General features: G+C 43.6%; 1 protein-coding gene and 1 long non-coding RNA gene across 2 annotated transcripts; one reads left to right on the forward strand and one right to left on the reverse strand.

The window, feature by feature from the left end:
* Positions 1-1,400: 1,400 nt before the first annotated feature.
* LOC308582945 lies at positions 1,401-9,403 on the forward strand. The gene is made up of 3 exons (XR_014005961.1): positions 1,401-1,483; positions 1,726-1,780; positions 7,339-9,403. It is a non-coding gene; the product is annotated as an uncharacterized lncRNA (long non-coding RNA).
* Positions 4,484-14,628, reverse strand: PCARE (photoreceptor cilium actin regulator; the record flags this gene model as incomplete). Its single annotated transcript, XM_081186359.1, has 2 exons — positions 4,484-6,804; positions 10,883-14,628. The coding sequence occupies 2 exons, from the start codon at positions 14,626-14,628 to the stop codon at positions 6,675-6,677; spliced, it is 3,876 nt and encodes a 1,291-aa protein (XP_081042485.1). The 3' UTR covers positions 4,484-6,674.
* Positions 14,629-16,036: the final 1,408 nt, after the last annotated feature.

Raw genomic sequence — 16,036 nt, forward strand, 5'->3', positions numbered from 1 at the left:
GATTGCAAAATTTATTTTAAAATAGCATCTCTTCCTTTGCAATACATTGTTGTTTTAAACAATGATACACAAGCAGCCATATCCAGCACCATCATAGATCTACAAATAAATTACAAACACCATTACTAATTCACTTGTTCTGTTGTCCAACATCTGACTGATTTTATCTTCTCACGTTTATTGTGACTATTAAATTAGAATTGCATACATAAAGGGGGGGGGAGTTCAGCTGAAAGAAAAAAAACCAAATCCTGTTTGGGCTTGGGAAAGACAATGATTCTCATGGCAATATTGTATAAAGAGGGATCAACTTTCCCAGAATCCATTCCTTCTGACTTCTGATGCTTTTGCCCTTAAATAAGAACTAAATTTAGCCAGCTTTGCAAGGTCCCCCCCCTTTTTTATTAAACCAATCTTTCTGCTCTTTTAGATGTCGCTAAAACATCTAAAGCAGGCCGGCTGAGCTGTTTGCTGTTCAGTTCTGTTCCAGCTTACAAATAAAGAGCTGCTTTGGAGAAATCGCTGCGTCGTCTGCTATGTCTACCCACTATTTAACACACATGGCTGTTGTTGTTCTGTTGTGAGTGCTGTGCAGGAAGGAGCAGACACACACTCTGAGGTTGCTGAGTAACAAAGAATATTTTGCTTGTACAGCACTGTTATTGCTGGCACCAACTAGAGGCATTAACTGTAACCGACTTTACAGCGACTATATCAGTGATGACTGTGTTCTACTTTCTCTTTGGAGGTACGGTAGTTTGCCTCTGAATACCATTTGCTGGGAATCACAGGTGGAGCGAGTACTGTTGTGCTCAGGCTTGTGGGCTTCCCATAGATGTTTGTGGTTGGCCACTGTGAGAACGGGGTGGTAAACTAGATAGGCCATTGACCTGATACAGCATGCTCTTCTTAAATCCTCATGGAGCCAGTGTGGTGTAGTGGTTAGGAATGGTAGTCATGTAATCTGGGGAACCGGGTTCGCGTCTCCGCTCCTCCACATTCAGCTGCTGGGTGACCTTGGGCCAGTCACACTTCTTTGAAGTCTCTCAGCCCCACTCACCCCACAGAGTGTTTGTTGTGGGGGAGGAAGGGAAAGGAGAATGTCAGCCGCTTTGAGACTCCTGAAGGGGAGTGAAAGGCGGGATATCAAATCCAAACTCTTCTTCTTCTTCTTCTTCTTGGAAATTAACTCTACATAGATTTAACATCTGAGAAACACCTGTTCGCACCATCAGCTTTGTCCATGTGCTCGTGTGAGGAAAGGCTGCTCTGTGGACTGCTCACCTGGGGAGCTGTTTCTCTGATCACAGATGCTGGAAAAAGTTCTGTGACTATTATAAATACGGCTGTCATCTCCCCAAGCGTACAGTTAGGGTTTTACATGCCCGTCTATGTCCTTTCAGAATTTAAGAATGGGAACCGGCTCAGAGTGTTCAGGGAACCACAAATGTCTCCCTCCTGTTTGCGGGATGTGACTGCCGAGGTTCGTGAAATTCTGCTCATGTGATTAATTTTTGCCATGTTGGTGTTTTGATAAGTTTTGTAGTTCTTTGGTTGAAAACATGAGACTGTCAAGGCATATTTGGACACTGGCAGCATGGCATCACATTGCAGATGCTTACTGTTTCAAGATAAAGCTGACCTCACACCAGCGAAAACAAGGGATTCGCTAAACTAGCAAAGGTTTATGTCGTGCCTTTCCCTCTTTCTATTCCTTTATACCAGCTGAGAAAAAGATTCAAACATGCCATTCCACCCGCCTCTCAGTCAATATTAATGGGTAAGTGTTGCCAATGCATAAGATGAGAGGCATTACAAATGTCTAACCTTGTTCTCCCTGCAGCCAGAGAAAGCAGAATTAATCTCTGAGCTCTTGCTGTTCACACCACGTCTGCCTTGCCACCCTTTGAAGATGATAATAAAACTCAGCAGCAGGCTTAAAACTCCTGCAAATGTAAATATCTACTAGCAGAGTTCTATGAATCGGATGCCTTCCCCATTCACATCAGAGGGAAACAAATGCAGTACATTTTGATCCTATCCTTAGCTCAGAAATGTAAAATAAAACCTCAAAGGATCAACAGTTAGCAGTATTTTATTATTATTGTTTTCCTTTCTAGCTCCGAAGATGCCAATTCAACCTCAACAGAAAGGTGTGGCCAGGAAAGGAATTACTAGCTCAGCTCTACCCATGATCATTTACCTCTGAGCTAAGCAGCCACTTGAGAAGGTGATAGATATTTATAGATCCAAACAATCCTTCTCCAGCTGTTGCCAAACACACAGCCAACTCTCAGTTTAGGGTGTCCATACTGTGGATGGGGGAAGAAATTCAGTTCAGGGTGCGTTTTAAATGTGAGCTTACCTAATTCACGCTTCCTGCAACAAGGAGTGAACTGAAACACAGCTATCCTTCACAATTTCCCGAATTTTGCGACAAACGTCTCCACTCCGAGACATGCATGCATTAGTGGAAAGTGTGCATTTTAAAAAGCTTGGACCCAAGTTTGCTGAAGCTATGAGAGGGGCAATGAGAGACACTATTGGGGCATAATCTTCCGCACCCACTCCATTCTGCAGACTTCCAGGTGTAAATATGACCCTTTGGCTGATTTAGATTCTCAGCATTGAAATTTCACACTGTCCAGAGTTTAAGGTTTAAGCTATGCACATGCCAGCACAGCTGTTGTTCAGGTAATGGGCTGCAAATGAAAGGCTACATGAAGTCCTTGCCTTATGGCTGCGCCAATGGCAGCTCCTGGCTGGGAAGCTGACACCGCTGGAACTTTCTTGCAAGGTAAGTGAAATGTGGTGAGAAGCACACAGGAAACTTCGCTGTGCGTTAAGCTTCCCACCAGGCCACTGTCTGTGCGTGTAGAAACTAAGCCGGTTAGCCTTGCAAAGTGGATCTGCTCATGCTAATCCAGGTTTAACCCTTGGGCTGAGGCCATGACACTAGCAATAGTGAATCCAGGGCAGTACGTGTTCAATCGAGGAAATATTTTTGAAAAGGCAGTTTAAAAATAAAAGACAATCTCTTAAAAACAACAACACGGGTATAAAATGAGATTGACTGATGCTAATTCTTGGGAATTTAACTTCAGCACATGGTCACATCCCCAGCTGATTGATATCTAGCAGGAGGGGGTAGCACACTAGTATATATAAACCTGCAAACATAGATCTGCCAGGGGGCAGTGGGTGCTTCGGCACCCACAATAATATATTTGGGGGGCTGGGCCCCCTCAAAGTCAATGGGCAAAGTTGAAGCCCTTTGTTGCAGGCACCTAGTCTTTGGTGTGAGATGGCACCTGTGGATCTCATAATGATGCAGAGAATATTCTGATTCACGACTTTGTCTCCCAGCACCCTGACTAATGTGTCCGTCTTTCCCTGGCCTGTTGATCCTACTTTGCCTCCTCACCTCTGTCCAGCACTCTGCTGCTTGAATCATCCAGCATTCACATGGCTCAGACCGCGTGATTGTCATTCAATCCCTGTGCTGGCTTCCTGCCTACTCCCAGAACCAGTACAGGATCCTTGCTTTAAATCCCAGTGTATCTTTGCCTCAGTTGCCTGTGGCGATTGCTTACCTGGTTGCAACGCTCTCAGCCAGCAGTGGCCCCAGAGTCATGGTGGCACTACATTTGCCAGGACGGGGATGGGGTGGGGCAGGAGAAGGGAGTGGTGAGGTCAGGGCAGTTCTGCCTTGCCTGCATCGGCATCCTGCAAGTGTACACACAACCATGGGACCCCAATGCCACCAACTTGGAGCCCCCCTACTCTTGCCATGCCCTACCTTATCCTGATGAACACGGGCAGCTGCCGCCAAGAGAGTACTACTGCTTTTTGATCACCCCTTACATCCTACTGCTGCCCTCAGGCATATGAAGTTCTCTTCTCCATCAATAAATTTCACCTGTCCTCCTTTGCCGCTCCTTATGCTTTCAGCCTGCACCTATCTACACAGGCTCACCTCTCTGGCTTAAAAAATGTTGCCCTGTTTTCTGATTCTTGGTAACACAACAGCGTGATGATAGGGATGTGACCGAAACATGGGAAATTGCTTTTCAATATATTGTTGCTCCATTTAGTAGCACATATAGAAATTGACAGAAATCTGACCAACATAGGGCCACTGAGAAACACGAGGAAGTTATTGGCGTGTTTGGTGAACCGCAAGATTTGCAGATGTACAAAGATCTATTATGAAACCCAAGGAGGCAAATCTTTCCAAAATCAGGTCAATGAATAAGACCCATGTTCAGCTATCTCCAGGAGTTTGCAACTGGAGACTATATACAACTAAACAGTTGCACTAGCAGAAGTTAGAGCAACAATTCTAGCTAGTGCAAAGGGACTTCCCCCCTCTTTTCCCCACTATGCACCCTCCCCAAATCTGAGACCCCCAGAGCAGTGCACAATGGGGTGGGAGAGGAGATTGTTCCATCAGTGCAAGCAATCTTCTTAACACTACTTTGAATATAACCCTATGATTTTAACTTCAAGGTTACATTTATTTTAACAGTTTATTGGTGGAAAATCACAAAAGTACAAATGCAATATAAAACTCCGCAACTAAAAAAAAGAGAGAGATATAATTTATTCCACGGCAAGGTTTCTCACCGTGGCTTATAAAGCGAAGAAATGTAGGTTTTGAATATACATCACTGTGTAATTCATATTCACAAATATACAGACTTGGTGAAAAATGGAAATGGTATTTACACAAATATACATAGCAGTGTAACATAACTTTAAAAAAATACAGAAACTTTTTAAAAGCCAATAACCAATACAGAGTCATATAAAGCTGGTTGGTAGCAGAAATGTGGAATTTATGTGCTTATGTAATTATTCTTTAAAAAATACTTCATAAATAAATTGATGGTCTGCCTTCAATCTCAAGTGTAGCCTTACATTTAAGCCAGCCTTCTCCTACCTGCTGTCTGCCAGACTTTTTGAACTACATCTTCCATCAGCCCATCAGAACGCATGTGATTGGGGACGGGGAATGGGAGTTGTAGCCAAAAACATCTGTACAGCAGCCGGCTGGGGAGAGCCATTTTAATCCATATTAATACAGGAGTGAATAAAGGACTCCTTTCTCTGGTGCCACCTTATGAACCAAATGAACATTATCACAATGAGAGAAATACTTGGTTGATTGGGCCCATGATCCCGTTTCATGAAATATGCAGATGCTTTCTGAGTGCTTCTAAAAAGACCTGATTGGGCATGACACATTTGCTCTCATCAGGAATCAAGATGAAGCTTTTCTGTGATACAGAAGCAATGAGATTACACAGTGGCTAAGGCTACATCATCTGGTAGGGGGGGAAAAACCCCTAGACCTTGGAAAGAGAGCCTTATCTAAATCATTATTAAATTTCATAGATATTATTGTGCATTGGCTGGCTGCCTTTTGTTCTCTTTTTGAATGAGCCCATGCAAAACTGAAATTCAGAATTCATTAGATTTCCCTGAGATGACACCTAGTTTTATAGTCTACCTGCTCTGTCCAAACACGGAGTGGCTAGCAGGTGCAATATCTGCTCCAGGTTTACTACTGCAAGGCATTTCTCATTGCAGCTGCCTATGCCATACCTTCTGCTCTGTTATGTTCATTTGCACTCTAGACAGAAGTTATTCCAGATATTGAGAGATAGTCCATACTGGGGCAGGAATAAAGTGGGATACCTTTTTTTTACTGGTCCGGGAAGATTAGTTTTTCATGCATCCATTTCCTTCTAGGCGTGAAAGAGTGGGAATTCTTATGGTGCAAACATGCCTTTTAGTGTGTTCCTATACCTGTGGGATGCGGGTGGTGCTGTGGTCTAAACAACTGAGCCTCTTGGGCTTGCCGATAGGAAGGTCAGCAGTTTGAATCCCTGCGACAGGGTGAGCTCCTGTTGCTCTGTCCCAGCTCTTCCCAACCTAGGAGTTCGAAAGCACGCCAGTGCAAAGTAGATAAATATGTACCACTGCGGAGGGTGGGAAGGTAAATGGCGTTTCCGTGCACTCTGGCACTCATCCCGGTGTCCCGCTGCACTAGAAGCATTTTAGTCATGCTGGCCACATGACCCGGAAAGCTGTCTGTGGACAAATGCCAGCTCCCTCAGCCTGAAAGCGAGATGAGCACTGCAACCCCATGGTCGCCTTTGACAGAACTTAACCATCCAGGGGGGCTTTAACTTTTTATACCTGTGTACTTGGAAGTAAGGCCTATTGAACTCAACGGGTCTTACTTTCAGGAGAGTGTTATAGGGGTAGCCTGCTGTACAGAGGTAAAAATCACATTCATTGCTCTGACTGTGCTTGTTTTTGCCTCTGGCCCCACCCAATGCTGGCATGTGGCGCCCAGGAAGGTGGCCTTGGGATGATCTGCCACTATCTGCTCTGTAAGTACTTCCTTGCAGTTCTCACACACTCTGTAGCTCACAGTGGTCCGGACTGTGACCATGCAGCTTGGCAGATGATCTCTTGGAGGGGAAAGCTGGTCAGGATGACCTTCAGAACTCAAGTTCCAAAGATCTGTGATGCTAAACCAGGAACCAGTATTCATTCTTCTTTGACATGGTGAAGAAAGTAAAACATTGCAGCTTGGGGCTACACATGAAAAGATTCTTGGTCCTGGGCCACAGCTTTCTAGATGCCAGCATAATCACTTCCACTCAGTCCTTCTGGAGTCCTTGGCCCACAATGTAGAGTTCAGGGTGGGAAGATGACTTGCCTGCTTTTCTGCCCTCAGAGGAACATGGACTGTTCCAAGAGTCCACCTCTTTCCTATGGCTCTCTTCCATTCTGCAAATAGAGAAGATGTTTAAGTCCAAAGGCTAATGACGTATGACCTTTTAAAAGCAAAAGAATGGATATAACATGTAAACTCATGATGGAACACCATCAGCAGCTATTTAGGTGTTTATTATTCTGTACAATCCAGTTTTAAATTCTTATTGCCTCATACCAAAATGAAGCTCCATTACATAAAAATCTATCACCATTTGGGAGCTAAGAATTATTAGCACAGGTCGTCAAAGGTAACGCAAATTCTGCATCAAGAAAAGTACACTTCTGTCATCTGTATAAAGTATGCAAATAAAAAAATTAAAGTGAGGAGGACTATTGGTTTGTTTTAATTTTTGTTTTATCGTGTATTTTGTGTTCTCATTTTGTATTTTTTTGTTGTGAAGGAAAGTATATAAATTTAATAAATAATAACAGTAATACTTATAAAAATTAAGCAAATGTGCACATGGTTTCATAACCATGAAAGCTGAGGTTTTCAGAATGCTGAATATTCACATGAAATTCACATTCGCATGTGTTTCTTCATAGGTATATGTTTTATCACAGACTTTACCAACCTGGCACCCTCCAGATGATTTGGACTACATCTCCCATAAGCCCCAGGAAGCACCTCTGGGTAAAGGACCTGTCTGCAGTGCTTCTCACACTGATGTAACATATATCTGACTACTTCCCATAAATTAAGTAATTGCTGGATAAGGTAAAAAATAGATTGCGCTATCTGCATCAATATTTCATGTACAAACAATAAAAGATAACATGATTTGGTACAAATGCATTTAATGAAAAAGCACCAATATACATATTGTTATGAGTTGTGGGTGGCCAGGGATTGCAGGTGCCAGTTTCCCCTAAATTCCTGGGTCTGATAGGTGTTAGAATTTAATCATTGCTTGGAGTGTTAAAATGGGCTACCAGACAGTTCTAGGATTCTGTATTATGTAAAGAGGTGGGCCATTAACAGAAAATAAAGACTGTGCAACCTGGCAAATAGGTGGAGCCCCTCCTTGAGCTCTGAGATAGTTAGCAAAGATAAAACAGAGTAGCGTTTAGGATTTCAGTGATAGGAGAAAATAGTGGCTGTCTGTAAAGCACAGCAGGCTGGGGAGAGGGGCAGAGAGCACATTTGAGAGCAATGGTTGGGGTCAGCTTAAATCCAAGGCTGCTGTGGCTATTGGAGCAGCCAGAACCTCTTGGGGTATTGATGCTGTGAACCCCTCCATTGTAGGCTCAGGATGTGCAAATATGTGCAAATAAACCATATATCATAAAGACACCTGTGCCTCATTTTCCAAAAGGAAACACAGACCCTGGTTAAACATGCCTGGAAACCGTGGCATCTTGCACCTTTCAGAGTTTGGGGTAGCATTTATCAACAGAGAGTTAGATTTAAGTACTTGAATATACAAAATCTGCACCTGGAATTTGTGTGTGTCCTTGATCTTATCCACTTTTAAATTTTGTCCTCTATTTCTGTGTATGTTACATGGTTCCGTTAATGGAAAAATAATGTGGAGCGTTTGATACACCTTACAATCCTACACATGCCTACTCACACTTAAGTACCAGGGAGTTCAGTGGGTATAGGGTTGCTGTCTTATACCCTTAAAAGAAGCGTTAGAATAATATCCTGATGAGGTCCTGATCCGATACAAATTTACCTGTATCTGGAAAGATGACCCAAGGCTTTGCTTGGGGTCTGAGTCATTAAACCAGCTTTGTGGCCCTAAGTGGAATATTTGAACAGTATTTGTTCAAAGCTCCTCTCCCAGCTGTTACCCCATGGAAAGGCCTTTAATCTGATAGCCATCACTGGACTAAAATAAACTTTTTTTTCCTATTACACATGCACAAATCCTATTATGGATTAGCGGGATTTGTACGGGCAGAGCATCCGTGCTGTGAAAACGTGCCCCTCAGCTAAATTCCAGCAAAAGGCCAGCCTCATAAGAGCAAAGTAACTCACTAACCCCCTCCTATTACGTGAGCAGATGGTTTCTGGTTCCCATAGCTTAAAACACCGACAGGCCATTCCCCTGGTACTTATGAAGCTACAACAGATGCCAGAGCTCTCTAATTGGGGCCAGTGACACATCTCGCTCAAGAGAGAGCCCAGAGTAAAGGGAAAGAGCAAACGCTTCATTGGAAACTGATCCTAGGCCTGCGTTTACATAATCAGTTATTCTGGGATAACAACCCCCGGGCACTCTTCTGCCTCTTTATTGTTTTGTTTACAAGTTGAAAGGCGGAACCCAAGGTTGAAGAGAGCTGGTTAAACACAGAAACAAAACAAGGGATTAGAAGATCAGAGGTGCTCGGATAGCTTCTTTTTCTTCCCAGAATACATATTCCTGAGGTAAATCAGCAGGACTGCAATCTCTGCTGGTTTGAGGGCTTAACTGGACTCTCGCAGAAGGCTTAATGTTACAGGACAGGAAAGCAACAGTCCCATACAACTTCTTTCTCTTTTCTTTGTAATGCAAGGAAAATAAAATTATTCCAGGAAAGGTAAATGATGCCTTTGGCATTACGGATCCTGTAACGTCAAGTTAAAACCTGAGAAATGTTGGACAAATGTCTCAAACTGTCCCCAAGTTGCAATGCACCATGGCATGTTCATAACAACCTGAGAAACAGAATGTACCGTCCTGTCAAGTGGTGGTGGTGGGGGAATCTACCATTTGGTATGCAGTTGTGGTAAAATTCTTCCCCTCAGTGCAAAAGGTCGTACGTTCAATCTCTGGCATCTCTAGGTGGGTTTGGAAGTGTCTCCATTCTGAAATCCCATGCTCGGTCAACGTACAGGATACTGACCTAGATGGACCAATGGTCTCACTCAGTATAGGATAGCTTCCTATATCCCTGGCCGATACATGTAAGTTTTAAAAACTTTTTTAAAAATATAACATTGTATTTACGGTTGCCAGATTCTGCGCACAGATTTGCAGGCACATGCCACCCCCGAAATAATTTAGTTCACTAGGAAAACAGCCAAAGTCGCCCTCCAGGGTGTCAGGGCCAATTTGTATGGTAGTCCAAATTTTTAGGTCTTTATGTGTTTATGCACTTATCTTAGATTTCAATCATTAAGCTGTTGTTGTACACTGCTTTAAATGTATATTTTATTCTTTTGAAAGCTGTCCCGGTTGTGCTTTTCGAGCTGGTCTTTGACCATAATAAATTATGATGATGACATTGTATTTTAAATTGTTGTAACCTGTCCTGGAATCATAGGGTGAAGGACAAGTAATAAATTTAATAATAATAATAATATTCTGTCAAAACACCCAGTGTATGAAGCTATCTCCAGGACACAACTGAAAACTGAAGGATGCTTCTGAATTCTCATACTTCATGCTATGAGCTAGTTCTGTAAACAAGTCATTGCAGTAGGTAACTCATGGAAAGGCACATAGGCTTTTAAACTGCAGTGTGAAAAGTAACCCATCATGCATTTCTTACATCAGCATCCTACGCTTGGCAGGGTGGGAAAAGGTCGCCGTTCAGTGGCAGAGGACCTGGGCAGAAAGTCCCAGGTTCCATCCCTGGCATCTCCAGGTGGGGCTGGTAGAAACACCTGCCTGAAACCCTGGAGAGTTCAGAGAGCCTGATAGCTTCACTGCAACTTTGTGAAATAAGATATTCGAGGCATAAAGGCACTTAGTCAGGTGTCACAGGTGAGCAAGGATTTAGAATCCCAGGTTTCCCACACCCACGCCCAGCATGGACTCTCATAATAGTACTACGTGGAAAGCCAGTCAAGTTGGCAGCATGGCTGGTGGTGCTGATGTTGGGGTGGTTTCCCAGCTGTCATATGGGCAAATATGGGCAAGAGAGGAATCGGGGAAGGATTTGCTTCACTTCACTGTGCATTTTCAAAACCCATGTGCAGATGTAACACAAGGGAACAGGTGGTTTTGTTTTTTTTACCTATTCCTCACTCACACAAATCCTACTTGTAGGAAAGAGATATTAGTGACAGATATGGGTGCAACGAAGTTACTTGCCTGGACTATAAGGCTGACTATACATCTAAATGCAACTTAAAGGCTTTGAAAATTCTGACTCTTACCTTGTTTGAATTAGCACAGGTTCACTACCAGATGTGGCAAAGAATGGTAGGGGACGCTGAAATCCTGGCCTGCGATCAGAGGAACTCCTCCGTACAAAAGGTTGGGGATTGGCAGCACTGAGGGACACCCTCCTCTGTTGATCCCCACATTGCCTGAGATGTTTGCTGTTCCTCTGCGCAAATGCTGACCCTTCAGGATGGTCCGCCATAGCCTCTGTTGTGGAGCTGTTAGGTGGCAACACCGGTTTGGCTTCAAATAACGAGGAAGTGGCTGGACAAAATATTGAGCGTGTATTGCTGACAATCTTCAGGATGGGAGTCTGCTGCTCATTCCCAGAGTCCAGGTGATTTCGTAATCCTTTGTGCAACCAAGATGGGGAAGTCGGTGGGGATGGGGTTGTTGAGAAAGGAGGTGGGCTTGCTTCTCTGCGGAGTGCTGGTGGGCTGGACACTTTCCGGTTGGTTGGTGGGCTCTGCTGCTTGCGTCCCAACAGTGGGCTAGACAGGTTTTGTTGGGTTGGTGGGGAAGGCTGCTTCCTTTGTGTTGGAGAGCTTGATGCCCTGGGATTAGCAGGGGGGCTTGGCTGCCGGTGGGTAGTGGGGGAAGAAGCTTGGTTTATGTGCCTCTGATGTAGTGGTGGGCTTGGGAGCCTTTTCTCACTGGGGGGTGATGAAGGTGGTGTTCTTGCGGGGGACACCCGTTTGGTAAAGGCAGTCATTTTCTCACTTCCACTGGGTGAATCAGGAGAGCCTCGCTTTTGAGCTGAAGCTGAAGGTGTGCTACAGTCTTTATTTCCTGGCTCAGGTGCATCCTGTTCTGGCATTTCTTTAGGATTTTGAAGAGGTATGAGCTTACATGTCTGCTTATACAGATCCGTAGTTTCTTCCACTTCATGTTCCTCTGGGGATGCTGATGAAATGTCTTGGTGGTTATCAGACACATAGCTGGAATTCAACTCCAGGGAATATTTTCTTGGTCTGAAGTCCACCCTAGCGCTTTTTGTTGCTTTGTTAGTAATGAGACTGGGACTGTTCAGATTCTTACTCGGTAACAAGTCAATTGAACACAGAGAAGCTTTCATTCGCTGAGAAATGTGATTAACTTTTTTAGCGGTGAAATGCTCATTTGTTTTAGCAATTTCTGAATAGTTTTCTCCTGTTGTTGCATCTTTTGGATATGTAGCTGAATCAGGTGAGATGTCCATCAACATGTCAGGAGGTGGTGGGGGCAGGTCTTCCATGTCATCACTGTCATCGCCATCATCATCAGAATCCCCATTTGTGCCACTTCCGCTTGCAAATACAGGTGACCCAGTGGTACCCAAGGTAAAGTGTGCTGGACTGATGTTTCGACAATTTATGTCTCCTATTGGTGAAACTCTATGTTTGTGATTTAAAGGCGCAAGTCCTCTAGGAAGTGGGAGACTGGGAGTGATGCTTGGAAGTCCAAACTTTCTGACGCATTTTATTGGGCCCAAAATTCTTAAACTTGGAGGTTTCACAAGACTTTCCGCGGTGCTGAATGTTTCAATTAACTTCTTTACAGATTTGCGGGGTGGAGCACAACCAACACTGTTCAGCTTCTGTGTTCCAGGAAGCTCATTTTCTTCCTTAGATGTTGGATCCATTGGGGGTGTGGTGCTTGTGACAGGCTTTCGACATTTCCTTTCACCAGTCTGTTGGCTGATAGCATTTTGATCACACCTAAACAAAGGGACTTTATCTTGATTAGGCAATATGCTGAAGTTTTTAGCAAGAGATGCTTTCAGTTTCTTAGTGGAAGATCTATGAATAACATGCTCAGAATCTTGCAAGTTAGATGGCTCTTTGGGGTTCAGTGATGCTGTCTTATCGTTTAGATCCTTGTTTCCATTAAGTGTGTAAAACATTTCCAGCCTTTTGTCAAGCCCCTTCTGAGTCCTTTGAAGTTCTAAAAGGGTTGGGTCCTCGGCATGACTTTTCAGAGACTCCTCTGACCTAGACCTTTTCTTTTTAACTGGTGCCTTCTGGCTTCCAGCTGCTGTGCTAGGCCGCCGCAGCATCTTCCCATTTTCATCTTCCACCCAATCCCTCTTCCCAGATTTAGCAGGGACAAACTTGATCTTTTCACTAATGGCAACTTTCATCTTGAGTGTAATTTCCTCATTCTCTGGGCTCTCTATCCGTTTGGTGGAAGGCCGCCGTTTACTGTAGGTTGCTGCAGGCGAAGATGTGGGCTGTTCTTTAGTTCCCTTTTCAGACAGACTTAAATTGTCACCTTCTTCAGAAAAGCTACTATCATCACTGTCTTCATTTGTGGTTGATTCACAGTCTTTGAAACAACCGCCCTCATGAATGACGCCACAATTCATAGAGTTAGGAGAAGAGGTTTTGGAGATGTTTTGATATTGCAGAACAGTGCTTCCTGGAGCTACAGCTGAAGAAGGCATTACACCCTTGGTGGGTGCAGGTGGGTAAAATATATCCTTAAATTGTCTTTCCAGGGCACAGTCGTGGGATCTGCCTGTGGCATGTAGTGAAGGGCATGACCACTGGATTTCACCTGATGGCCTGGCTGGATTTAAGGATGGGTGGTCATGTGAAGAAGAATCACAATTTTTTTGTATTCCCTGTTTATCAAGAAGGTTCAGGTCTTTGACCGATTCGCTGTCAATCCCAATCCCACTGTCTTCAGAATAAAGAGTCATATCATCAGGATGAGAGTGAGAGGGTTTGACTGCAGATGCTTCAAGGAGTTTTATTGTCCTGAGCAAGCGCTCATCAAAAGCTTGTTTTGCTTTCAGTTTTTCCTCCAAGCTGCTACCTGCAGACTGTAGAAAGCTACAGGACTCCTGCAGGGCATCAGATGTTAAAGAGGCCACAGTGCCATTTAACAGCTGCATCTTATTGACTGTGTACTGTAGTAACTGCTGCAAGAGATCTGGCTGTTCTTTCAGGTTCCCTTTGCCAGCTGGCCAAGCAAGATTCCCTCCCACATCTCTTAGTAGGCCTTCTCCATCTTGGGCAATTTCTCCCAAAAGATGGTTGATTTCATCAAAACGAAGGAGTAAAAAGCTCACCATCTGCTGCATAATTAGTTGCGTTTCCGTGGCCTGGTTGGCCATGCACAAGATAACCTCGTATTTGGAGAGGTTGGGGTTTAAATAGGCATAAGCATTTTGATGGGCTTTAACAAGCAACTCTGGGAAATCCACCTTCTCCTCTGCCTTGCATTCGGGTGGGGTGGGTTTTTCTTTAATTTTGCAATGACGGCCTTGTTTTCTCTGCCTGATGCTCTTTTGCTTTTTCCCTTTCTTTGGATTTTGCTTTTCATTGTTTGCATCGTTGTCTTCCAAAGCAAAGCCAATTTCTTCCGATGCAGAAGAGTTTTGCTTTCTGACCTTAATATCCTCAACCATATGGGTGGGAGACACCGTCAGTTCAGATATGGCTATCTCAGTCTCTGAGATTACCCTTTCCATTTCCTTCTCTTCCTGGTCAATCTCAGGCAGAGAAGGATCCTCAGAGGAGGAGCGGAAATTAACATTTTTGTCCTCATCTGATGAATTTTCAAAGAAGTGATCTTTAATTTGAGTCTCTCTCTGGCACAACTCCTCAAGATCATATGAAGAGGAGCATTTGATCAGCATTGGGAGCTGGGACCCTTCGCCCTCGGGATCAACTGGCAGGATACCCCTGTTCAGTGACTTGATTCCATGGGTCACATTATGGTTAGCAATATCACTGTGTGAAGGAGTGCAGCCCATTATGCTCCTCTTCCTATCCTTCTTTACTCCTGAAAAATATCCAACTGATCTAGGAAGGAATAAAAAGGCAGAAAAAACTTACAAGTTCAGTTGATGTTAGGATCTTATGCTTCTGATGAAGCTTTCATCTTGAACAGCCCACAGTTTGGTAGGTTGCCTTCTTAGCTATTACAAACTTCAGCGTTCCCAGTGCATCTCTCCACAAATGTGCACAGTGTATTCTTCGCCTTTGCAATTTCCCCTTTGGATGCAAAGCAGCAGCGCACAAGCTCCATCGCCTTTAGCCTGAGCTAGTGGATTAAGCGTGCTTGTGTTGTGTGTATCTTGCTTTTGCCTTGACAGATGTCTACGAGAAATAAGATTTTAAGCTTATTAGGCTAAGTAGCCCTCAGCTAGTTTGTTGCATTTATAAAAGGACTTTCTTGTTACATGCTGCATTTGACAAATTAGGTGCTTACACATTACAATAAATTTCCCCATGATGTCTCATCACTAAGGTGCACTTGCTGCTTTTGCAATCCTAAAAAATAAAAGGGTCAGTTGTAAGGCAGTTCTTCCAGAAAATATCCATTTGAATGGCAAAGCACCACTGCATGGACACGTGCAAGGGCAAAGCATGACGTTGGGAGGATAATGTCAATCAGGAAGAAAGCACAGCACTCCAAGTCAAAAGAGGTAAGAGATGGAAATGCCTATTTAGGCCATGCATTCGAGAGTGTCTCCAACTTTTCTGACCTGCAACGTCAAAACAGTTTTCCTTCTGATGCATCTCACACGTGCTTCAGCCACCCTTTCCTTCCCCAAACCTATGGTGCTACATTGCACGATATTGTAAATGTCAAGAGTTAATTAAGTTTGATTCAGAGAAGATCTCTTGAAATTAGTGTACCAAAGGTAGTCATGCCTGTGTGAGCCCACTCACAGTAGGAATAACATTAGATGCAACCCTAAATAATTATTCAAAAGCAGTACCCGACTGAAGTTATAAAATTATATGGTAAGTAACAGAATCTTGTTGTGCTAATGTGGCATTGATTTCAAGTTTTAGGTGGTGCACCAGCCCACTTCACACCGTTGCTTGGCTGTGGCCAAGTCATTGTCGCTCAGTCTAACCAACCCCACATGACTGCTGTAAGATTAAAATAAAACAACTAATGGTTTAGGATACTGTTGTGATGATTAAAGGCTAAAGCTTTGTTGCAGCAAACAGAGGAGCAGACAGAAGAATGGAAATTTTGAAGGAGGGCTGAAGTGGTGCAGAAATTTTAAAGGAGAGGATGAAATGGTGCAGAAGGAAATGAAATGTTTGTTTGCTCACCTGTGCAAAAAAATACAAGAACATATTTATGCAGCAGATCTTCTCCTTGTTTTTCAGATTAAATTTTGATGAGTTTATAACTTCGCATCT

This window comes from Podarcis bocagei, assembly GCF_964188305.1.
Source record: "Podarcis bocagei genome assembly, chromosome: 3".
NCBI classification, from domain to species: Eukaryota; Metazoa; Chordata; class Lepidosauria; order Squamata; family Lacertidae; genus Podarcis; species Podarcis bocagei.